This window comes from Manis pentadactyla, chromosome 3 (assembly GCF_030020395.1).
Source record: "Manis pentadactyla isolate mManPen7 chromosome 3, mManPen7.hap1, whole genome shotgun sequence".
Taxonomy (NCBI): Eukaryota; Metazoa; Chordata; class Mammalia; order Pholidota; family Manidae; genus Manis; species Manis pentadactyla.
The window spans coordinates 218,754,760-218,778,092 of NC_080021.1; the positions used below are offsets into that span (position 1 = coordinate 218,754,760).

A 23,333-nucleotide genomic window follows, 5' to 3' on the forward strand; every position below is an offset into this window, starting at 1 on the left:
TCCCTTGCTGTCCCATGGTGGATGTGGTGGCCGGGGAAAGGGGGGGTGTTTCTAATCATCCCAAATTTTAGGATCCCTGCTTTAAAGAGGGGCTCACCTGTTATCCTTAGCACTTTGGGGGCCCTGGGTTCCCCCCAACCACCACCATGGCCAGACTACAAACTGGTGCTCAGGCCCACTCAGTTGGGCAATGCCCATAAGGAGAAAGCCAGCTTACCTCTCTGGACACCTGCCTTCACTTAGCTTTGGGCATCTTTGTGTTTATTACCAGCTCATCGATGAAATTAGAAATATTTTCCCACCATTTCTGTTTTTTGTTTTAATCAGGAGGATTGGTCAGAGTATCTAACCCTGGACAGATGATGCCCCCCAACCAAAGACGTCAGCACCCTCCCTGCTGAACCTGTGAATGTGTCACCTTGCTCAGCAGAGGTTCTGCAGATGTGGTGAAGGGGAGAGTTTCATGGATTATCTGGAGGAGACCAATGTAATTGCCCGAGTCCTTAAAGTGGAAAGCTTTCCCAGCTGCGATCAGAGGGAGACAGGGTAACAGCGGGAGGAGGGTCAGTGATGAAACCAGGCTGGCTCTGGGGATGGAAGACAGGGACCATGATTCAAGGGATGTAAACAGCTTCTGGAGAAGTGTGGGTAGAATGAGAGGTCCTGTGGCCAGGATTCTCACCTGGCCCTGGTTGGCTGGCTCCCTGCACACCTGTGGGCAATGCATGGCTGTTGACTCTCTATAAAGAGCTCCGCCCACTGCTCTGGGCGTGACATGGTGACAGGGCTGCAAGGCTGCAGGAGAGCACAGCAGAGGCTGGAGCGGTGGCAGCACAGAGGACAGAGTCCCAGAGGACAGCTGTGCAGGCAGAGAGGCCCAGAGGACGGCTGTGCAGACAGACGGGCCCAGAGGCAGAGACCAGCCTGCTGCATGCAGACTTCCTCTGAGTGAACGGGATTTTAGTGACTGACCTGCCACCTGGGAATAAAGTTGGGTATAACCCTTTCACCCCAAGAATGTTTTGCTGTCAATTTCTTTGCTCACATTGAATTCATAGTGAACTTGCCCGGGGCTGAAACCCATTGGCAAGACAAGAGGAAAGGGATTCTCCCCCAGAAAGGAACATAGCTGAGCTGGCCCCTAGATTTCAGCCCAGGGAGACCTGTGTGGGGCCTTCTAACCTGCAGACCTTTAAGAAAACAGAAGGGCATTGTTCTAGGCCACTACACTTGTGATTTGTTATGGCAGCAGAAAACCGGCCCCCCTAGACACTGCTGGAAACAGAAATCAGCTCTTCCTTTTAGACAGCACGAGCGCCTCCACTGTGAGCTGCAATGAAATTCCATCTTCTCTTCCCCATACTTCTCACGTCTCCATCCAACGTCAGTTCATCATATTATCTTAGTGTTTGGTTCCGTGCTGGTAGGTATACCTTCACGTCTATTATCTACCCGGATTAAACGACAAACTTGCCTTTTCCCCAGAAATGATGAGAAAGCCAGCATGCATACACTGCCTCCCCCGGCGCCTCTTTCCTTTCCCAGTTGTCTGCCCAGAAGCAGTCTTGACACTTGCTATTTCCCATTACGGTTGTATTAGGGTCTGGAGGCAAATGTCCACCTTGTCTAAGACTCACCCCCACAGTGAGATAGGTCCGATGTCACCCAAATCCTGGGCTGCGGCTTGCCCATCACTGGGCCAGAGCCAGGCCCTTGGTCTTTTCTCTAAGAAGTGCTCGCATGAGGTAATTAACAAGTTTTTGCGTGTTGTAAACTGTTGAGTTGCTGTCCTGCACCTGGATGACTATCTGAGCATAAATTCGTGGGTCCCTGCTTCCCAGAGGTCTCTGTGGGCCTCATCTCATGCCCTAGCAGAACGTGGTCAGGGCGCTGTCTACGGCCAACCCAGGCTGTTCTCCTTACAAGGCCGCAATCTCTTTGCCTGATGCCCAGTGAATTTTTTTCTTTGAAGTCCAGGTCTTAACCACTCGGGTTAATTTTTCCTGGAGTATTTCTCATTCTCTTATTTCTGTTAGGTTAAAAGAACACATTACAGTATCTGTCCTATCTGTGATTTAGGTGTTATCCTTTCCGGGACAGGTGGCTCTCCACAGACGCCGGCTGCATGCAGGGACCCTGCTCCAGCTCCTGGCCTTGGGGGGGCCGCGGCCGATGCCGCAGTGTGAGAATCCCAGGCCTGGCATGAGGGGCTGCCTCCCAAAATCCACTCTGCCTTTGTGTCTTTCCTGTCAGGGACGGGCCCCCTTCTTTCAAGTTCAACTTTGCATTCTGTATGTTTTGCACAGTGTCCACATGTTTGAAGGGGAGGAGAAGGGATGGACAGGCCTGTCTACATCACCTCAGAAAATGGACTGTTTCCATCTTTCATCCAGGGAGCATTTCCAAAGCGCTGGCCCAGCCCATGGGGAATCTGGTTGTTGGAACTAAGAGGCCTCCTGTCCCGAGAGCCCTGCAGACAGCTGACCACAGGGACGGGAGAGTACAGCTCTGATCTGCTCCCCGGTGACCTTGGATGGGCAGGCCCCCTCCTCGCTGCTGGCCTCCACCCATGTCACCCCTTTCAGGTCTGACCCCCACAGCAGATGCTATTGATGCCTCCCCAAAAGCCCAACCCAAGGTCACCCCTGGTGCCTGTGGACATGACAGCTCCCCCTCCAGCCGCCACAGCTCTCTGCTGCTCAGTCTGGGAGTTTCTCAGGGCCGCGTAAGCTCGCCCGGCCTGAGGAATGTGGCCTGGGGACTGGTGTGCGAGCATCAGGGCCTCTCCATCCCCCATGGTGGACGGCAGAACTCAAACTGGAGCCTGGCTCTCCAGGAGGTGGTGCTGAAACAGTCAGGCCTCTGGGGGACTCGGGCCCAAGAAACTCTCAGAGAGGGGGTGGACCCAGGACAGGCAGGACTCCCATCCAGTCCTTGAGCACCAGTTTGGGCCAGGCCCTGAGGCCTGGAGACCGGGGCTAGGGGCAGGCTCCAACTGTCCTTGAACACTGAACTCGCCTCTCTCCTCTAAGAAAATCGGGCGATTGCTGAGCACCAACAGTCTGCCAGGCTCCAAGTCTCACTGGAACCTCAGAACCCTGAGGTGGGCCCCATGAGTGGTCACCCAGTCCAATGGCTACGCACCTGTCTCCTCAGTAAAAGGACTCCAATGTTCTCTAGGGTGGCTGTGCAACTCCCAGCCTCCTCCACGGCCAGGGGGGGCCCCATGCCCAAGCTCTGGGGAAGTAGGGTGAGGGGAGGTGCTGTGCTGACCTTTGCTTCCATCCATAGCCTAAATGGCAGGAGCTCCAGCAGCCATCTTGAACCATGAGGAAACCATGAGGAGGGAAGCACATGGCTGAGGACAGGAGAAGCCTGGATTTGGGGTCGGCGGGGGGCGGGGGCAAAGCACCCCTGGACTACCACCTCTGGATTGCTTCTCCATGAGGAAGAAATAAACCTCTGCCTTATTTTTCTGATTTTCTCCATCACAGCCACAGACCCAGCCTCTGGAAAAAGTACTACTGTTATTTTCAACATATATATATATATGTATATGTACATACATAAAGAAATGGACCCAGAAAGTGAACGACATGCCCAGGGCGGGGGTCTGAATCCCACCCAAACGGGAGGCAGTGGCAGCTGTCTGAGGGCCGCGGGAGGGTTCTGCAGGACACTGCGTGGGAAGCCTGTGGTGCGGTGCCAGCCTAGAGGTTGTGCCCAGAGGGTGGCCCTGCGTCACTGTCTCCTCCAGACCCACAGCCTATGAAGCTGAGCCCCCAAGGCCTGGGTCTGACCCAGGCCACTGTCCCCTGGGGCTGACAATGTCCAGGTGAGGCAGACCCTGCTGGGCACAGGGACGTCACTACTCTTTCCTCCCTGGCATGAAAGGCCAGCCACTTTTGCAGAAAAGAACTTAGGTTTATTTGCAGTAAAAACCGTGTTCTGAAAAAAACCTATTGGCAAATGTACAGTTTGTGTTCCATTTGGGGTCACCATCAGCTGCAGGACCCCTAGATCCCTGGCCTGCATGCATCAGGCTGCCAAGTGTTCACAGCTCATCTCAGGCCCCAGGTCCCAAGCCCCCTGCAGAGGGCACCCCATCTCCTGCAGAACCACCTGCAGCCCAGCTGCCCCCAGCCCTCCAGCCCTTCTGCTTCAGGCAGTGCAAAAACAAACAAGACACATGTTTAGAAACAAACAAAAAGAAAACAAAACTTTCACAGAAACCAGGGTCCTAAATAGGTCTCTCAGTGTCCTTCCTTGTCACGATGACCTCAAATATACATCTTTTTCTTGCTATTATAAAATCTCTTCCTTGTTATTCACAGACATATAATGGGAGATTCAGATGAAATAATTACAAACTTTTTCCCCTTGAAAAACAAAATAGCCAAACCAGAAACAACAACAAAAACAAAACACAAAACCTTTCTGACAGCAAACACGGAAGGGGCTGGCTGGTTCTCCCCCTCCCATCCTGGGCTCAGGGCTGGGCCCGCTGAGCCGAGGGTCGTGTGCAAAGTGCTGGGTGCACCCTGATGACGGATTCAGGTCTGCTCTCTCTGAGGCCAATTCTCCACTTGCCGTCCCCGGTACCCCCCCCTCCCCAAACGTGGTTCTGTTCCCCCTCACTTCTCCAGCCTTTGCAGGCCACCTTTTCTCCCTGCTGTTCACCATCTCTGCCCCCACTCCCTACCTCCTCCCCATACCAGGATGCTGGGTGTGTGAACCGGGCCTGGAGGCCACGAGGCTGACTTCAGAGGAACCCCAGGGTGCCACATGGTGACCAGGACCCACCAGGGGCCAGCCTTCCCATGCTCATCCCTGGCTGGGTCCCCTCTCCCTCAGGACCGTGTAGCTGACCAAAGGGTATGGGTTTCCCCAGAGGCTTTGGCACAGAGCTTGGAGGGGGACAGTGTCACCAGATCTCATGCGACATCTGGCAGAGAAAGACAGGGTCTGGACAAGGCAGCCACAAGTCGAAGCCAAGAGTCAGTAGCAGGCGGTTAGGGGGACAGAGCCACCCCCAAGAGCACTTATTTCCATCTGTTCACAGGCCCAGGTCATTGGCTGTGGGGGCCCTTGGAAGACTTGCCAAGGGAGAGAACCTACACCCTGTGTAGAGGCTGGCAAAGCCCTCAGGGACCACCTTGCAGGACACAGGAAATCCAGAGGGGGTCCCCTGCATGGGAGCCACGGGAGCCTCCTTCTGGAGAGGAATGTGAGCAGCAGGGACTGAGCGAGGGGAAAACTGTTTTCTTCCCACCCACAGCACGGTTTACAGAAGATGTATCCACCTGGCAGCAGGACAGGACACTCCTGGGATTCAGGGCAAAGAGCAGTACCATTGACTGGGGAGTAGGGTCAGCAACTTCACTCTTCCTCAGGCTCCCTCCTAAAAGGAGGGGCCTCTGCATGCCCCTGGCACAGAGGGACGTGGGGAGGTCAAGGGCGCTGCGCAGATCCCTTTGCAATGCTTCCTTCTCCTACACCCAAGCACAGCCAGGCTGAGCAGGGGCCACAGCAAGCAGCCTGGCCCCGGTCCCTTCTCCTCTAAAGGCCCGAAGCCTCCCCCTGGGGGCAGCACGAAGCAGGTGGGCTGAGAGTCCAGGGGCTGAGCAGAAAGGGCTGGGGGAAGGACCCTCTGCTGTCCCCAGCCCTCCCGGGCACAGCATCTGCTATTCAAACCTAGGCTTCTGAATGCCATCTCAACAAGACAGGGGCAAGATGAGCTCTGGCCTCAGCCATCACCGGAGCCTGGCTTAGAACGCCAGTGCCGCACCCTCTCCTCTGAGCTCTGGTGGCAGCCCCACTGGGCCGGCCCAACTTCCCTCTATGTACAAGTAGCACACCCAGGACAAGCCGCCAAGAGCAGGTTGATGGGGGCCAGTTTGCATTTAGGATCTTGAACCCCCTCCCCATCCGCACAGGCTGTTGAAGACTGGAAGGCTGGCGGGCATTTCCCCTCTGAGTCGCAGAGCTGGGGATCGATGTCAGAGCTGGACTCTTCCAAGGAAATCTGTGAGTCCTCTCCATGTTCCTGCCATCACTGGACACCCTCCTCTTCTACATATGTTGAAGGAAACCAGCCAATCTGCAAAAGACGGCAGGATCATGTAAGAGTGAGTGAGTGAGTGAGTGAGTGAGTGAGTGAGTGAGTGAGTGAGTGAGTGTGTGTGTGTGTGTGTGTGTGTGTGTGTGTGTGTGTCCATGTGTCAGGTACAGGGAGACTAGAGGCTCAGAGAGATTGGGGGCCTTCAAAAGGCTGGCGTCCTAAGCCAGGCCTGCCCCACGAGAGGCCCTGAAGAGGCTGAGAGCCTGGTGGAGTTGTAGCCCAGGAGTCAGAGTGGCGCCAAAATACCCCAGATCCGAGCAGTTTCAAATGATCTGCTCTTTCTATAGCTGCCAGCCAGGAAAACAATCACCTCTGCTCTGGAGGAAAGTAACACCCTCCAGGGCCCCTCCGGCGTTTTGTATCACACGAGCGCAGCGTCCCACCAGGACCAAGGGACAGAGTCAGAGAAAATGCAGACAACAGAAGCCGACTGACAGGTCATCCAGACGTCAGAGTCACCGGGCAGGACATGTGAATAACTCTTACTTGTATGTTTCAGAAAACTGATGAAAATGCAGAAAATTTTACCAGAGAACTGAAATCAGAAATCAAATAGAAATCCTGAAACTGAAAAAGGTGACTGAAAGTATGAATCCAAATCCAATAAAAGGATTTAATAGCAGATTAGACAAACCCAAAGAGAGAACTAATAAACTGGAAGGCAGGCCAATGGGAAGTAACTAGATGGAAAATCACCCAGAATGGACTTGTAACACGTAAAACAATATAAATCATTTATGGGCCATGATAGAAAGACCTAACATCCACAGGAATAAAGCCCTAAAAGAAGAAAAGAGAGAAAATAGAGCAGATACACTATCTGAAGAAATTTCCAAAACTGATAAAGGATATCAAGCTACTGATGTCTGTAAAATCTCCACAAATCTCAAGCAAAAGAATGAATACAGAGAAAACCACATTACAGTAAAACTGATGAAAACCAAAAATCTTTTTTTACATACAGCCCACACAGGAATAGTGGCGACATTTCCTGCAAAGGAGCAACATTAAGAGTGTTGACTGACTTTTCTAACAAAATGATGCCAGGTAACAACAGAATGGTGTTGTAAAAGTGCTGAAATAAAATATCTGCCAGCCTAGAACTCCAGACCCAGTAAAACTACTCTTCAAAATTGAATTCAATACAATTCCTCACAAAAAGGAAGTATGTCTCCTTGGAGAGATGAGTGATTCTTTGAATGACCATGGCGAGAAGAGAAAGCTGCTTAGAGTGGAATGCTCACTAATAAATACAAGAAACAACAGTTAGAAAATCACTATTTTTCAACCATGATAGAAATAATTGACCAGGCAAAATTCATCAAGGAATGCTAAAACCAGTTGGTGAAAGTTTGATGCAGAACGGGATAGTTATCTGATTTCCAAGTGTTATCCTGCAAGTTGCCTATTAATTATAGTAACTTCACAGTTAAAGTTAACCTCACAATAATGGATCAAAGAAGTTCCTGTCACAATAATGGAACAAACTGACAGCATACACCTACAGATAGGATAGGACACACATCACCGAAAAAGATACAACATCCCCACTGTGCTATTCCCACCAAAAAATGCATACCTTTAATCTCATCATGAAGAAACAGCAAACAAACCTAAATTGAGGTAAAAAATAACTGACCCATACTCTTCCAGAATGTCAAAAGTCATGTAAGACAGAGAAAGGCTGGGGAAGTGTCCCAAATGAAAGGAGTTAAGGGTCATGGCAAGTAAATGCAAATCACGATCCTGGATTGGATCCAGGACCGGGGAAAACAGATAAAGAAGCCACTTTTGGGACAAGTGGTGCAATTTGAATATGGACTATGGATCAGATCATATTAATCAAAAGGGAATGTCCTTGATCTCAGGGAATACACATTGTAGTATTTACAGGAAAGGGATGTGACCTCTGCAATTTACTGTCAAATGGTTTAGAGAAAAATGAGCATATACAGAGAGAGAAAGGGAGGAAATGATGAAGAACATGGTTAAGTCATTCTTAAGGCACTACATCTGGGCATTTGCACTATTCGCACTTTTCTTTATGTTTGAAATTATATTAAAATAAATTATGAACATTTTACAGTGAGCAGATAAAGCAATATAAAGATGTATTCAGATCTAACAGAAACTGAGAATTTACAGTAGCAGATTGGCACTAAAAGCCATACGAAGAAGAGGGAATGTCAGGCAACAGGAACTCGGTTTGGAGGGAAATACAACAATGCAGGAAGGAGCGAGGATCTCTGGGAAGGGAAATAGGTGGCAAATCAAAACGAACACTACCTGCTCACAATATTATGGGGTTAAAAAACATGTAGAGTTAAGATACATAACACCTGCATGAAAGTTGGGAAGAAAATGAATATGATCAAGGTTTGTAAGATCCTTGTACTGTCTGGGAAGTAGTAAAATCACGGACTTAAGGTGGTCTCTCAGAAATCAAAGTGCATGTTGTAACCTCTAAGGTAACCACTTATATAATAGTAAAATAACATGTGACTAACAAACCAATCAGGGGGCAGGAGATGGAATAGGAAAAAGTATCTATTAATCCAAAAGTAGGCAGGAAAGGAGAAAAAGGAGGAATAGATGTGACAAACAGAAAATTAACATGAATATGATGGATTTAAATCTAAGTATCTCAGTAATAACACTAAATGTAAATGGACTGCACACACTTATTAAAAGTCAGATCAGACTGGCTTTAAAAAAATCTGCTTATAGTAAGATTTTATTTTATTTCTATCTTAAATACAAGAATATAGAATAGTTGAAAGTAATGCAAAGAGAAAAATACTCCATGCAAAACAGTAAGTCCCTCCAAAAAAGCTGGTATTGCTCTAACAGCAGATAAAGTCGACTTCACAGCAAGAACTGCTGGAGATAAAAAGACACATTTCATAGCAACAGGGTCAGAGCAACATGAATATCTAGTCATGCTCTAAAGCTGTGATCCTGAAACTTAACTCTACATTGAAATCACTGGGGAAAAGGGTGGGTTTATGATCTTCATCACCTGGGTGAGGGCGAAGGTGTGTGATTAAACCACAGCCCCAGGTGCACCCTGGGTTGGCACCACAAGGGCCACTTCAAGAGCTAATGGTCCAGCCTTCTAGACTGGTTGCCTAGGCTCCACTGGCCTCCTATTTCCGAAGGGCTGTTGGGTGGAAAATAGGCCTTCACGGGGCAGACCTCACGCTAGGTGCGGGCAGACCGTTGCCACCATCTGGCAGCAGACCCGTGTGCCATGAGAGCCAAGGTGGCCAGCACGCCACAGTCCAGTGAGCCAGCCTGCAGAGGGCTACAGCCCAGAGGCCAGCTGGGTGCTTTGTGATCAGATGCACATGCAGCTCCGGTGCTCTGCTGGGTGGGTGCTGGGAGAACCAAGCCACAGCCAGGGGTCCAGATGGGGAACTGGGATAAGGGGCCGTGGGATGTCGTAGGATTGTGGGGACGGCAGGGAAGAGAGAGTTCTTAGGAAGAGCGTGAAGGGGTGGGCTGGGTGCGGACATGGCATGCCCTTCTGATCTCATCAGGGTATAGAAGGGGCCCTAGAAGATGGGGCAGGAGCCCAGGCAGGATGCCTGTGCCCCACTCCTGGTTCTGCGGCCCCCCTGCCTGCAAAGGGCTTGAGGGCGTGCCAGTGAATGAAGCGTGTACCTGAAACTTGTCCCCAGCAGTGTCCACAAGGGACCACAGGGTGGGACAGAGCACAGACAGAGTCAGATGGGCCCGGATCCAGAGCCAGCCTCGGAAGCTCGGGTCTGTGGCTCAGACGAGCACGGCGCCGGAGCGGGGCAGGGCTGTGGTACCCCCTGCCCCAACCCAGCCAGGTCTGAGCCGGAAGGCCCGCCTGCCCAAGTGCTGCAGCGAGGCTGGGCCTGGCCTCTGCTCGGGGGCCGCCGGCCGCTCACCCGTCCATTGGTCTCTCCCTTCCACCAGCCCTGGTCCCCGCCGATGCGGCTGTAGATCTTCACCACGTCGCCTTCCCGCAGTGAGAGCTCCCGCATGTCCCGGGCGGCAAAATTGTACCTGGCCACAGCCGTGCCGATGACACGGGGTGTGAACACTGTTGGGGGACGCGACAGTGTCACACAGCTGCCAGGCGGGGCCAGCCAGGGCTGGGGGCCTCGGGTCAAGCTCGTCTCTCCCCCAGCACCTGGCCCTGCGCCCAGGGAGGAGGGCCATCAAGCAGAAAGGGTCTGGAGGGACAGCCTGGGCTCCAGTGCTAGGGCCCCTCGCTTCTCTGTGGGGCCAACCTGCGGACACATGGCTCACCCAAGTCACCCCCACTGCGGCTCCCGTGAAGGGGGCCAGAGCGGTCACCACCCACACTGGGCGCTGTCGCCGGCAACAAGAGGGGACAAGAGCAGACGCCGGCGCTCCGATCCCAGCTCCTGCCAGGCCTTCCCGTGTGCCCGGTGCACAGGGGTCATGTGACCAGGGGCTGAGCGGCCCTGCCCTGCCCCCAGACTGCACTCTGACCAAGTGCCTGGAGCCAGACCCCAAAGCCCTGGCGCCCTACTTCCCTTGCGTCCCAATTCCAGATCCCCAAACCAAACACCCAGCTGGCCCAGCTCAGCCTGGGACCCAGAGGGCCAGGCGGGCAGGTGACATGGCTGTGACGGAGGGGAACACACACAGCTGCTGGGGAGGGGCTCTGACGCTGGCAGCACACGGCCATCTGGGGCCAACAGAGGCCCCGCTCCCCTGCCCCCAAGCCCTGTAGACCCCTATGGCTGCCAGCAGGCCCCCCCCAGCCACTCCCACCCCCACCCTCAGGGTGGCCACCTGGCTGTATGCTGCTACCAGAGGCAAAGCGCTCACCGAGCAGTGAGGGCCAGTGGCTGACCAGCTGGGGAGTGGCCATCGGGATATGCGTGTCTAGAGGTGATGGCAGGGACGAGCCTGACTGGGCCCCCAGTCCCCGGCCTGCCCACTGGGGGCCCCCTCCCTGCCCCGGCCCCCCGCCCACCCCGCCCTGGCTGCAGGCACTTTCAGCAGGGGCTGTGGGCCAGCGGGCAGCGTGGTACCTGACCAGAAGGGAGCGGAGGGGCCCTGAGAAGCAAAGCTGAGGCCCTGAGGGCTGAGAAAAGAAAAGTTGTAGGAGGCACAGGAGGCTGCAAAGAGCGAGAGAGATGGTGAAAGGGGGCGCAGGGGGGCCGCATGCATGCACGGACAGGCAGCGGGGTGTGGGCCCAGGCCCTGCCGAGGGGCCAGAGGAAGGGATGGGCGGGCCTCGAGGCCCACCTTTCTTGGCTGCCCCCACTCCACCCCTGTGCCCTGTCTCCTGGACAGCAAATCGGGACCACCTTCTCCCAGCAGGCGGGCCTGCTCCGGGATTTCGGGAACCTACGTGCCAAGAGCCCAGCCCTCGCCCAGCACACAGTAGGTGCCTGCTAAAGGCCAGCTGTTCCTCGCCTGTCCTGCTCTGACCCAGTAGGAACCAGGGTCCTATGGGCTAGAGGGCGTGGGTGGCCCAGCAGACAGATGGTCTTTGTGATCCTGACCAAGCACCCTGGGCCCACCTGCCCATGAGTGCAGGTAGCCTTAGAGGAGTTGCTGCCCTGCCATCTGCACACAGAGGCACCGGCTCTGGCCCCTCACTGCGGCGGCCACAGGGAGGGCTGTAAACAGGCGGGACTGGCCCTGTTCTCTCCCCACGTTCACCTTTGGGCAAGAGCACCAAGACCTGGAACAGCGGTCCAGAGCTGGGACTCCCCACCTGTCATGTGGGGCCCCCGGAGCGCCCTGGCCCAGGAGGGCGCTTGTGATGGGGTGGGGGACCAGGTCACCAGTCCCAGGGGTGGGAATCAGGGAGGGGCTCCTGGCCTGGATCCCACAGAGAGCCTTCCTCGAGGGCAAGCAGGCAGGCAGCAGGGGCCCGGGCCACTGGGAGAGGGCTGGAGTGGGCACCTCCAGGGGGGTACAGGGGTGCTGGGTGGCACGGCTAACCTGGGGGCCGGCTGGGGGCCCTGGAGGCCGCACGCTCCCTGGACTTGTAGGGGTGCTTGAGCGTGGTGTCCAGCTGCTTGAAGCTCTCCTTGAGCGAGTGGCACTGGTAATACTCCACCAACTCCTGCAGGGGGCACACATACCCGCTGACCACCGTCACTGCCTCCAGGCAGTCCTCCTGGGTGCCCTGGCCTCCCTCTCCCACCCCCGTGGGTTCACTTGGGGAATCATCCCCTTGACTGCAGAGAACTCTCCCTTCTTCCTCTGCCCCCAGCACCCAGCCCAGTGTGGGTGGTCAGTATTGCAAAGACCTTCGATGCAGCAATTTCTCTCCCAACGTTTCTAAAGGAAGGAAGCCAAGACTGAAGGGCACAGATGCTCACTTCAACACTATGATGGAGAAAACTGGTAAACCCACATGCCCACTGCTGGGGACATGCTTCTAGAGATGACAGCGTATCCCAGTGAGAATGCCCCCCTGCCACCAGCCGGAGAAAGAGGGTTGTCTCAGGGGCAAGTTTTTAACCTGGAAAAGTAGGCTAACACAGCCGGTGGTTTTGTTTGAAAACTGAATTTATAAAGCACACCTAGCTATTCTCAGAGGTCGGAACTTGCCCCCAAATGTTAGCACTGGGTTTAGGGGGAGGACTGTGGCTACTTTGTGCTTTTCTGTGGCCGCAGTGGGACACGGGGGTGCAGATGCTCCAGGGAGGACATGAGACTGTAATCAAGAAGTCACAGGTCTCATTTGACATCTTCTTAAGGACTCTGCCTTCAGCTGCATCCTGGCGGGGCTGGGACGGCGCTGGGTGGGAGGAGGGCCCGCTGGGAGCAGCACCTGAGGGGTTGGCTACAGAGCCGGGCCCTGGATGGAGTCTCACTGGGCCGCAGGTTCTGGCCCTGGGCAGAGGATCAGCACCAGTGGGCCGCTGCGGTGCCGGCGGTCAGGCCGGGGGGCCCGCCCCTCACTGTCCACCACAGGGAACCCACCTGCCCTCTGGGGCTTGAAGTCCCCACTCAGGGGGATGTGACAAGGCCTTACCCGCCCCCAGCGCCCTACAAACCCATTTCCCTGGGTCTTCTCCATGCTGGGAAGCCACCGTCCTCGGGAAGGTGGGGCCCCGTGGCACCCAGCCCCGGGAGTGGGCGCAGGAGGCCGCCGCTCCTCGGCGTGGCTGCAGGGGGCGGGGCACTCCTCCCCCCTCGGGGCCCAGGGCCGGGGGCAGCCGCGGAATCCGTACCAAAAGGCTCTCGAATTTCTTGGCCTCCGTGATGTGGATCCAGCTGTCCTTCTCCACCACCTTGATGTGCTTCACCTCGTCGTTGAACCTGGCCAGAGGGAAGGGCCGCAGCTGTCCCTCCGCAGGCCCGAGGGCCCCAAACCGCGGGGGGCCACTGCCTTCACCCGACGCCTTCTGCTCCTGTGCCTGCTTGCTCTCTGGCCCTCTTAGTCCCAGCCCCTCCGGCCCACCGCAGCCTGGGCCTGTCCTCGACTGCGTGTCCACCCGTCTGTCCGGCCGCTGTGCTTACCTGAAGCCCAGACCCCCCAGTCAGCTGCAAGGCCTCAGGCCTGAGGCCCCACGCCTCTGCTCCCCCGGCCCCTCTCAGACTCTCTGTTCTGCGTGCTGCCCATTCTCTTCTCTGCCCTGGCAACACCTTCCTCCCATCTCCCACCTGGCTGCTGAGGCCTGCCCAGCTCAGTCTGTGCGTCAGAGGGCAGCCCCCTCCCAGCTTTGACCCGGTGGCCCAGCATGGCCCTCCTCGAGCCCCTCTGCTCCAGCCCTTCATCAGCACGGCGAACACCAGGCCTGGGCACCGGCTGTGCCCTCCGCCCAGAAGGCTGACCCTCCTGCCACCCGATGGTCCCCTTGTGTCCTTAGGTCTCAGCTCCCCCATACTGGGGAGCGTCCATACACCCCTCCTCCCCAGGTCCCGTGCTGCCCTTGCCAGCTAACACCACCACCAGCCAAAGACAGCACAAGAGGAACCCCACAGGATGTCCCGCGACCGCAGGCGCAAAATCCTCACAAATGAAGATCAAACAAGCCTCGCCCCACAAGGACACCTGCGTGCACCAAACGTGCACAGCACCTCAAGCCGCGGCCAGTGGGGTGGCCCAGCGACGTGCTGGTTCCACACTCGAGTCTGTTACTGCAGCAAAGAATTGCTGAATAAGCGGGGGGCTGCCAGTCTCCAATCCGTGGGTGCGGACCCGACCTCCACTGCTCCCCCCCCGGGGCCTTCAGCAACTACTCTGTGCAGAGGGCCCCTGGCCCTGGACGACCCGGTGCCCACCTGCCATCCTCCCTGTACTTAGAACGGGGAGGGGGAGATTCACGCGCACACACGCGGCAGGCGTGCGCACTGACTGCCAGGGCAGCTGAGCTGTGGCCCCCGCGGTGCCGACGCAGAGGAAGCTGGCACACTGAGGAAGGGGCAAGCAAGAGCTGAGGGGGACAGACGGCAGCAGTCTCTGTTTAGGCCTGGGGGCAGGCCGGGTGCCAGGTGCCCCCACCCCACAGAAGGCCCCTCTGCTTTCTCCGGGGGCTTCTGTACTGGTGACCTGAAGCACCCAGGCTGACGCGCCGCAGAGGCCGGTGGCCCTGGCGCAGGGCCTGCCTCGCCCAGCACCATGCAGAAGACAAGAGAAGGCCTTCCCTGGGCATGGGCCGTCCTGCTCGGGGCTCAAGGGCAACCAGACCCCTCTGTTCCCCGGTCTATGGCCTGTCAATGGCCTAACCCAATACTCCTGCTCTGGTGGGCGTCCTATGCCGACGGTGATGAAGCATCAATCAGATTCCATCTCTTGAAAAGGTGACAGCAGACCCAGGGGCTGGGAGCTTCCAGACAGCAGACACCCAGACCAAAGGTGGCTCGGTGGCTGGGGCCCCGAGGTGGAGGAGTGTGACCCCCCTGTGGGGCTGCCAGGAAGTCTCTGCCCTCCCACAGGGCTCCCGCCCCATCCTGCTACCTGGGCTCATTCAATCCGCACGACCTCAAGACCTAGTCCCGGGGCGGCTTTGCGCAGGGCATTCACGCGTCCCAGGCCCACTGCACTGTGGGACCACTGGCGCCCTTTCATCCCCTGAGCGTCCTGCTTTGGGCGATTCATTCCACGGCTACCCCCAACCCAACAAGCCCCGGGCCTAGAGGGGACCCGGGTTCTGTTCAGAATGGCATCGGTGGGGGGGTTCTCCTTGGCCCCGGACTGCCACGTACTTGATGCTGATGGCAAAGCGCTCCGCCTCGGCCGGCCGCTCCCTGATTAGATAGGTCCCGCTGGCATGAGACTTGAGCAGGTTGTCTGTCTGCTGCCTCTCCATGCAGCCCGCAAACCTAGAGGGCCAGAGGCAATAGGAGCTTGGAGGGCACCACCCAGAAGGGTGTCCAGCCCGAATGAGGCCGAGCCCCTGCAGGAGGGGCCAAGGTGGCTGGAGGAGACATGGGGGTGTCTGCAAGCGAGCTTGCAAGCACGGTGGGAGGAGGGCCCCAGGCCTCAGCCAGCCCCCCAGAGGGGCGCTCTGCTCTCAGAAGCCTGGCCCTGCAAGAGGAGTTCAGCCCACACGAGCATCAGATCAAGTTTCTAAGTCTTCACTATTAAAAAAGCTGCCATAAATAGAATCTGCTCCTGTGTGGAGTTTTTGGTGTTTGTTATAACACATGGGCGACCACCGACGTCTCCACTGAGGTTTAGGACAGATTTGGACAGAAAGCCTTTCCTGCTACATCCACTGATGTGAAGCCCCCCTGAGCTGCAAAGCAAGGTGCCACCCCACCGCCAAGAGAAAGCCTGCTGTGCCCTGTCAGGCCGACCGGGGGCTCTGGTTAACACTGTGCAGCCAGGAGAGTCCAAGGAGGAAGTCTTGTTACCCCGACAAGTGAGATCCTCAGGCCAGACCTTTACCCTGTGCATCAGGTCAGGCGAACTCCACATGGGAACAGACCCGTGTGAGGAGCTGAGCCAAGATGTGAGGCAGGCTGGGGCCACCGAGGGTGCAGGCATTGCTCCCTGGACACAGGGTGAACCCCACACCTACAGTCGTGAGGGTGGGCACTCCAGGGTGGAGGTTCATCATGCCCAGGATGCGCGCCGCTCCGGCCCCTGAGAGGCTGTCACTTCCAGGCTACCGGGTGACCCCGCAGGCAGGTGCTAAGGCTGCACCCCTGCCTGACCTGTGTCTGGGATGTGCCCAGGAACGCCCACTGTCACGCTGTATCAAATAGCCTCACATTCCCATGTAGCAATTTATGAGCAAATATACCATTGTAAATTTGGCTTTAAATACGCAACTTTTATGTATTTTCTCTGATGAAGTTCAAATAAGATTGCATGAAAAAGGGCTTCATTCTCTCAAATGTTCAAACCTGATGATCTGTTGTAGCAATGGGGAAATGGCTGCCTCGGGGTAGAGTAGACTCCCCCAGACTCCAGGAAGAGGTGGGGGGCTGCCCTGGAGACAGGCAAGAGGCAGTCTGGGGCCCCAGACCCTGGCCTGCCTGTGGGCTTGTGGGGCGACAGCCGACGCACTCACCAAGGGTATGCGGTGTAGTCCATCTCCCGGGACGGCGGCCGGCTGATGGGTGGCTGGCAGGAGAGAACATTCGGGTTACTGTCCCCCCAGCACTGACTCCCAGGACGTCTATGGACTTAGCCCTGGAGCCACTGGTCTAGGAGGGCAGCGGCCAGGACTCACCATCTGAGTAGATGCTCAGTGGGTTTTGTGAATGAACAAACAGCCACCCACCGACGGTGCATTGGGTGCTCAGGGGAGGGAGGCCTGAGGCTGCAGGAGCTTCTCAGCAGCGGACAGGTGCCTACGACTGCAGTTCTCTTGGCTGCAGTCGGCCCGTGGCCCCGAGGGCAAGCTCCGGTCTGGCTGGCAGCAGCGTGGTCTCCAGGGGTAGGCAGTGTGCAGCCTGAGACCCCACACTGTGCCATTGCTGGCCAGAGCCCCCACCCCGGCCTCCCTTCACTGGGCACAGGCTGGGCAGCCTCACAGACAACCTATCTCCTCCCTGCCCCATCTACCACGCAGATGGGAAAACCGAGGCCCAGGGAGGGGCAGGACCTGCCCCAGGCCACCCAGTGAGTTGGTAATGCTTTTCCTGTCTGCTGTTTGGTCCCCTTGACCTGTCAGTCAGCACAGCCTTCCCAAAAGCCCAAAGGGTTTTAACTGCTGCAGAGATGCTTGTTTAAGTGTTTTTAAAACCACAACAAAATGTGACATCAACCAGCTGTGCCCTTCAAACAGGAGGGCACCCTGTCCATTGGCCTCCCCACCCATCTTCCCTCTGGCACAGCCCCAGCTCTGGGGCCAGCTCACAGTTAGCAAGGGTGTCCTGAACAAGCCCAGGACGTCACGGGCAGGGGGACACTGGCCTGCGGAAGCTTCTGCGGGAAACACTCACCCGTCCATCCACGGGGAAGGGCTTCACCGACGAGCTGGGAAAGTAACCTGACTTCCTGGTTTGCACCAGCCGACCCTGGAAGAAGACAGGTGGTCGGGGAGCCCAGGCTGGCCTGGGCAGGGGGAGGGAGGCAGGGGACCCTTCAGTGAGCACCCAGCTTATCCTGGGGACGAGCAGGAGGGGCTCCGGGAGAGTGTCCCCTCCCTACTGTAGCTTCAGCTGGCCTCCTGACCCTTCGGGGTGGGAAGGAGGTGAGCGGGCCCACCCTTTACAGGTGGGAACACGGAGGCCTGGAGAAATTAAGGGACCGAAGCCCCACCTCCTGGCTGCTGTCCACCTGTCTCACGGATACAGCACCTCTCACAACACAAGTGGCAGGCAGACCTGGGGACCTGGGTAAAACGCAGACACTGTCCCACTGTCCAGGAGGGTCTGGGGCTCGGCCTTCGCTCTCTCTGTTCCCTCTGCCTGGAAGAGCCTCCCCAAGTCCTCCCGGCAGTGGTGATGTGGGCATCCCCCTCACATCAGCAAAGCCCCTCCACAAGGCCACCACCCGAGAACTGACGGCCCTGGTCACACATGGGCTGGGGAACCGCGGGCTGGGGTCAGGTGGGACAGACTGCACCGCAGACATGTTCTGCACCTGCGGGATCTCCAGGTAGGCGAAGGCACGGTCATGTACGGTAAGTTCATAAGTACGTAGGTAACAACGGGCCACCACAGAACCACCACGATGGCAGTACAGGCATGTGGACATTAACCAACGCCGGGCTGAGCGCCCCGAGCTCCTGTGGTACCATGCTGACCCCTGTGGCTTTCAGGGCTGTGGAGCACTGGGGCTTGGCAGAGGTGCCCAGGGGCCAGTGGGTGCTGAAGGGCCCCACTCCTGCAGGTTTCTTAACTGGAGCAGTTACATTACAGGGCTCAGAGCCGTGGACTGTCAGGTCAGCTTTGTCTGCGCCTCCCTCCCCTACAGGGGCCTCCTGGGGAAGGTGAGGGGTGGATCTCAGTCATGGTGCCCCCCACACGTGCGGTGCCTGCTCACCCCACAACAGCACTGGCCTGAAGCGGGGTGGCCGAGGAGGGGGGAAGGTTCAGCTCGGCCAAGGCTGAGCCCGAGGTGCCTGCAGGACCGCCTGAGGCAGAAGGGGGATGGGCGGGGTCCTGGACACCGGGAGCAGGGTCTCCGCCATGAGGGGGTGCTGTACTCCCGACCACGTGACCGCAGACACCTGAGAGGACAGGCTGGGCCCCGGAGTTCCCGCCCTGGTGGGAACTGGCAGCCCACCCCTCGCCCCCAGAAGGCCTCACCCCTAACCCTCCCCGCCTGGGGACACGGGCCTCGGGGCCTCTGCCCCATGTAGCGGGAGGGGAAGGGCTCGCCCTTCCAGGCCCCAGGACCCACCTCCCACCACGGAGACTCGGGGTCGCCTCTCAGCAGCTCGATCACGTCGCCCATCTGGAAGGTCAGCACTGGCTTCCCGGGGGGAGCAGGGTTACCATGGTAATTCTGCACGGCCACCATCCTGGGACCTGCGGAGGACAGGGCCAGAGGGGGCCGCTCACCCCGTGGGGTCCTCCAGGCCACCGCCCAGCCTTCTCAGACCCCTTGGGGCTCCCGGGTGAGTGACGGCCCCACCCTACACTGTCCCTGTGCGACGCCCATGGCTCCTGTTTAAGTATCAGAAGTAAGCTACTTATGTGAGAAACAGATTCAGGGAATCATCAGGGGACAGCAACTTATTTTAAAAGGCACTTGGCACTGTTTCTTCCAAACACCTTTGGTGCCTGCGGCCGAGTTGCCATGTGACACAGGAGGTGGGGTACCCCTCAAGCTAGAGATGGGTGACCAGGGGTTACTGAGGCCGAGCAACTTGCCAAGGCCACACAGCTGGTCGGGGGCAGCTCTGAGGCTGTGCTGGGGGTCCTGGCTGAGCCCCTCCAGGAAAGTACCGACTGCTCCTGGACTGAGCCCTGCTCTGACCCGGCCTGGTGCATGTGGGCTCGAGGCTGCCGGGTATAGGAGGTGCCCCAGAGCCACAGTGCGGTTTTTCATGGACTGCACTGTGTTGCTTTGGCTTCTCAGCACATAAGAGCCACGTTCCTATTATGAAATGCGAATCAAGGGGAAACAAAGAGAATGGTGACATGACAGCAGCCTTTTCCTGTCTGCTCTGCTGGGTCTCTGGGCTGCAGTCAGTGCCTCTCCCCGGCTGAAAGGACCCTGACCCTCTGCAAGCTGGGCCTTGTCCCTCTAGCGCCCTGCTCCCAGGGGAGGTGGAGGCAGGAGGGAGGTGGGGTCAGCAGGCAGCACGTGTTCTGGGCGCCTGGAGCCGAGAACGCTGGGCGCCGCTGGGCGACACCAAGGCCAGGCCCAGGCCTGGCTTCCAGGGTGACCACCGACCTGGATGATAGCTGAGATGCCCCAAGTCCCGCAGACTCACCGGGTGCCGCTCCAGAGGCATCCTGGGAGGGCAAGGACAGATGGCAGTGAGAAGGGAAGGCTGTCCGAGCATCCGAACCACCCCACCCCAATAGAAGGGTCAGGGCAGGAAGCCAGGGGAGGAGAGGGCGCGTGCCAGACTGGGGTTTGCGACACTATTTCCCTGTAGGACAGCCTCCCCCACCATTGCTCTTATCTAATCCTCCACCCCTGTGCCCCTCGGGAGCCCTGGGACACCCATTCCTTTCCCTCACCATTAACCCCACCTCTTCCAGGAAGCCTGCTCTGGCCACCCCAGCCCTGGACCTCTCTGCTCTGAGCCTGGGGCTTGTTTTCTCTGTCTGGGACATGTCCTGTGCCATGTGACTAAATGCTGTATGCCTCGTGTTCTACTTGAGGACATCCTTGACCCACACGGGGCCCAGTAAACACCCTTTAAATATGGTTGATCTGACTGAACACAATGTCTACACCCCATAAGTGAATTCAGGAACTACACCCCCAAGTCAGCTAAGCAGAGGGCTCTCGGGTAATCAGGGTGCATGTCACAGAAGTGGCACCACCACCGTCAGCAAGCCACCGAGCAAGCGGACTGGGTGGGCAGCCGGGACAGGACGATGGGAGGCTGTACATGGTGACGCCCACGGGGGGGGAAAGAAAGGCCCCTCCCGACCAGTGGTGGCTTGTGGCGGCCAGCGTGGCCCCGGGAGTGCAAGAGCCGGACACAGGGCTGTGTGGGGAGCAAAGCAGCGCGAAGGCACAGTCGGCGGACTCACCAGGTCTGCAGGGGAACCTGAAAAGCAAGCACACAGGCATCAGAGGGCACCGGGCCACCCTCCGCAGGCAGGCGGGGCTGCTGGGCAGGCCGAGGTGTGTGAGTGAGGCGAGCTTCCAGGCTGTTCGCATCAGACGCGGATCACAGACACACACAGCCGGGCTACAGAAGCCCCTCGGCTGCTGCTGACGGCACCCCCTGAGCTCTGGCTTAGGGCCCCCCAGGAGAACACAGGCTGCGCAGCAGAGCAGGTGGCAGACAGGTTTTCCTGCGTGCGCCAGCCCTGCTCTGGTGGCACGGCTGCCTGAACCATGGGCAAACCTGTGCTCCAAGGGAGGATTTCCACAATTAGGGACGCGTGCTGTGGGCAAGGGACAGGCGGTGTCCACAGCACGAACCCACTTGCCAGCATGCTTGGGGCCCACAGGCACGGGGCCCCAGCTTGTCATATGGAAGGCAAACGCTCCCCAGATTCTTTCCGTCTGCCTGGCGCGACCCAAAGGGAGGACGCAGCACCAGACGGGGCGCCAGCCAGTTGACAAGCTGGGCTGTCACTCTCCCACTGACAAAGCAAGAGCCACACTGGCTAATGTGCGTGGCTGATGCAACCCTAACACCACCTGACATTCAACAGCTGCAGACTGCCTTGGGCAGACATCAGTATCCAACAAACCCTGAAGATCAGAGGTTGCAGGCTGAGCAACATGGGGTGGGGAGGGCAGGCAGTGAAGCTGGGCCCGCACAGGAGGCAGCAGCAAGGTCTTGCCCTGCCAAGGGCTTCCCATGTGAGAGGCTCTCTGGGAACAGCTGGCATCTCCCTGTGACATCCTGGCCCCGGAGGCAGCAGACAGTTAAACCTGCCTTGGCGTGAACCACTGGGACAGCCGAGAGATGGAGCTGACAGGGGCCAAGGGTGCTGCCTGCACCCAAACCATGAGGGGGCTCTGGTGAGAGCTCTGCTCAGGGGAAGGCAGCTTGGAGCGCCCCAGGGCTACGGCCAGGAGCACCCGGCCAGGACCACATGCCCCTGGGGAACCACGGCTGCCTTCCAGTGAAACCAGGGGCCCGGACACGGGGAGGACGGTCATGATACCTACGGCCTATCTCATAGGATCTCAATTATATAAATTAAGAAAAACACAAAAACATAAAAAGAGCTTAGGTGGGGGTGTGTTTGCAAAAAGCAAAGAGAGTCGTGTGTTGGCAAACAGCGGTTAGTTTTGCCTAGTGAAATCCTGAGTTGTTTTCATTTCTCCTTCACGTTTCTCTACATTTTCCAAATTTTCTATGTGAAGTGGGTATTTAACAATGGGGTGGAGGGACCAGAAAGATGATTTAATAAAAAAAAAAAACTTTAAATATGCCTTTGGTTATTCCTTGACGAGTTCATGGGTGATACTTATTTTGTCCTCTATTTCACGTTTTCTGTCTTATCCCTCCAAATTTTGGTAAGTATGTTACTTTCAGGATCAGGAAAAAAATAGCCAAAAGAAATGAACTGTCTAGCCTCCTCTTAGTGTTAGACCCACATGGCCACCGGGGGGCAGTATGGACAGGCAAACGGAAAAGCTGCTGTGGGACGAGGCCGGGGGAGGCTGCATCCTGCCCGCGGCGGGCACGAAGGGTCTGGTCCGACCTGGGACCCTCCGTCCAGATCAGGACACTGGGCGATCAGCCACCACAAGTGAGGAACTGACAAGATCTATCCAGGGCTGTGGTGCTGGGGTGACAATCAGGCCTGGCAGGTTTCTGTCTACCTGCGGGGAGCCAACCCCCAATCCGAGCAGAGCCCCGGTGTGCGCCACGGAGGATGCGTCCCGAGTCGCGGGGTTGTGGAGAGCTGGCTGGCCACGGGAAGCCCGGGGCGCAGAGCCGACCCTCAGCAGCATCCTCCCGGGCTTCAGGATGGAGCGTCCGCTCTCCACCCAGCCCAGGGCTCAGCCGGCCCGTCTGAGGTGGCTCCAGGACCTTCCGGAACCGCCTCAGGCTTTGGGCTGCCCATCCAGCTGCTCCCAAACCCATCCCCCAAGCCGGGGTGTCTCCGAGGAGCCCCGCCAGCCCTAGTCCCTCCAGGCAGGCCACGTGCCTTCCGCCCGAGCCCCATCTGGTAGGTGGGCACGAGGGGGAGGGGCTCACTGCAAGCACCATGTGCACATGTGCCCGTGCGCACACCATCTAGCAACACGCCGTCGGTGAAGAGGGCCAGGCCTCTCCCTGTGCCGGAGCATCGGCAGGAGGCGCGATTATGAAAGCGACCGGAGGCCTCCACGTAACTGCTGAGAGCTCTGTGCCCACCTGGGGGTGGAGCGTCAAGCAGTTTGCCGCTGGAATGGGGCAGGGGGTGCAGAAGAGGCAGAGAAAAGGTGCTGATGGCAGCGGTGAGGTGGGAAAGGCTTTGGCATGGAATCCCCCACCGGCTGGGCCTCTTGATGCTGTGTGACACGGGGCAAGCTCCCTTCCCTCTCTGAGCCTCAGTTTTCTCATCTGGTCCCGGACCCACAGGGTCACCATGGTAGGAATGGCAAATGTGTAAAGGTGGCCAGGGCCGGGACGGTGGTAAAAGGCAGTGAGCGACGGGACCCTTGGCTTGGGGCGGGTCATGGTGGGAAGACCAGCCTGGAGGCCCA

At 57.5% G+C, this 23,333-nt stretch overlaps 1 protein-coding gene across 3 annotated transcripts in view; it reads right to left on the bottom strand.

The window, feature by feature from the left end:
• Positions 1–3,903: 3,903 nt before the first annotated feature.
• The window catches only part of VAV2 (vav guanine nucleotide exchange factor 2), a 171,938-nt gene continuing 152,508 nt past the window's right edge, over positions 3,904–23,333 (bottom strand). For 2 of the 3 annotated variants that reach the window (XM_036901422.2, XM_036901420.2), the window contains 11 exons: positions 20,708–20,724; positions 19,933–19,954; positions 18,894–19,021; positions 17,489–17,563; positions 16,612–16,664; positions 15,299–15,415; positions 13,321–13,408; positions 12,080–12,203; positions 11,158–11,244; positions 10,039–10,193; positions 3,904–6,100 (listed from right to left, as the gene is read on the bottom strand). In XM_036901422.2, the coding sequence (XP_036757317.2) occupies positions 6,053–6,100; positions 10,039–10,193; positions 11,158–11,244; positions 12,080–12,203; positions 13,321–13,408; positions 15,299–15,415; positions 16,612–16,664; positions 17,489–17,563; positions 18,894–19,021; positions 19,933–19,954; positions 20,708–20,724 (914 nt within the window). In that variant the 3' untranslated portion in view covers positions 3,904–6,052. The remainder of the gene's footprint in view (positions 6,101–10,038; positions 10,194–11,157; positions 11,245–12,079; positions 12,204–13,320; positions 13,409–15,298; positions 15,416–16,611; positions 16,665–17,488; positions 17,564–18,893; positions 19,022–19,932; positions 19,955–20,707; positions 20,725–23,333) is intronic. The other variant, XM_036901424.2, reaches the window with a different exon arrangement.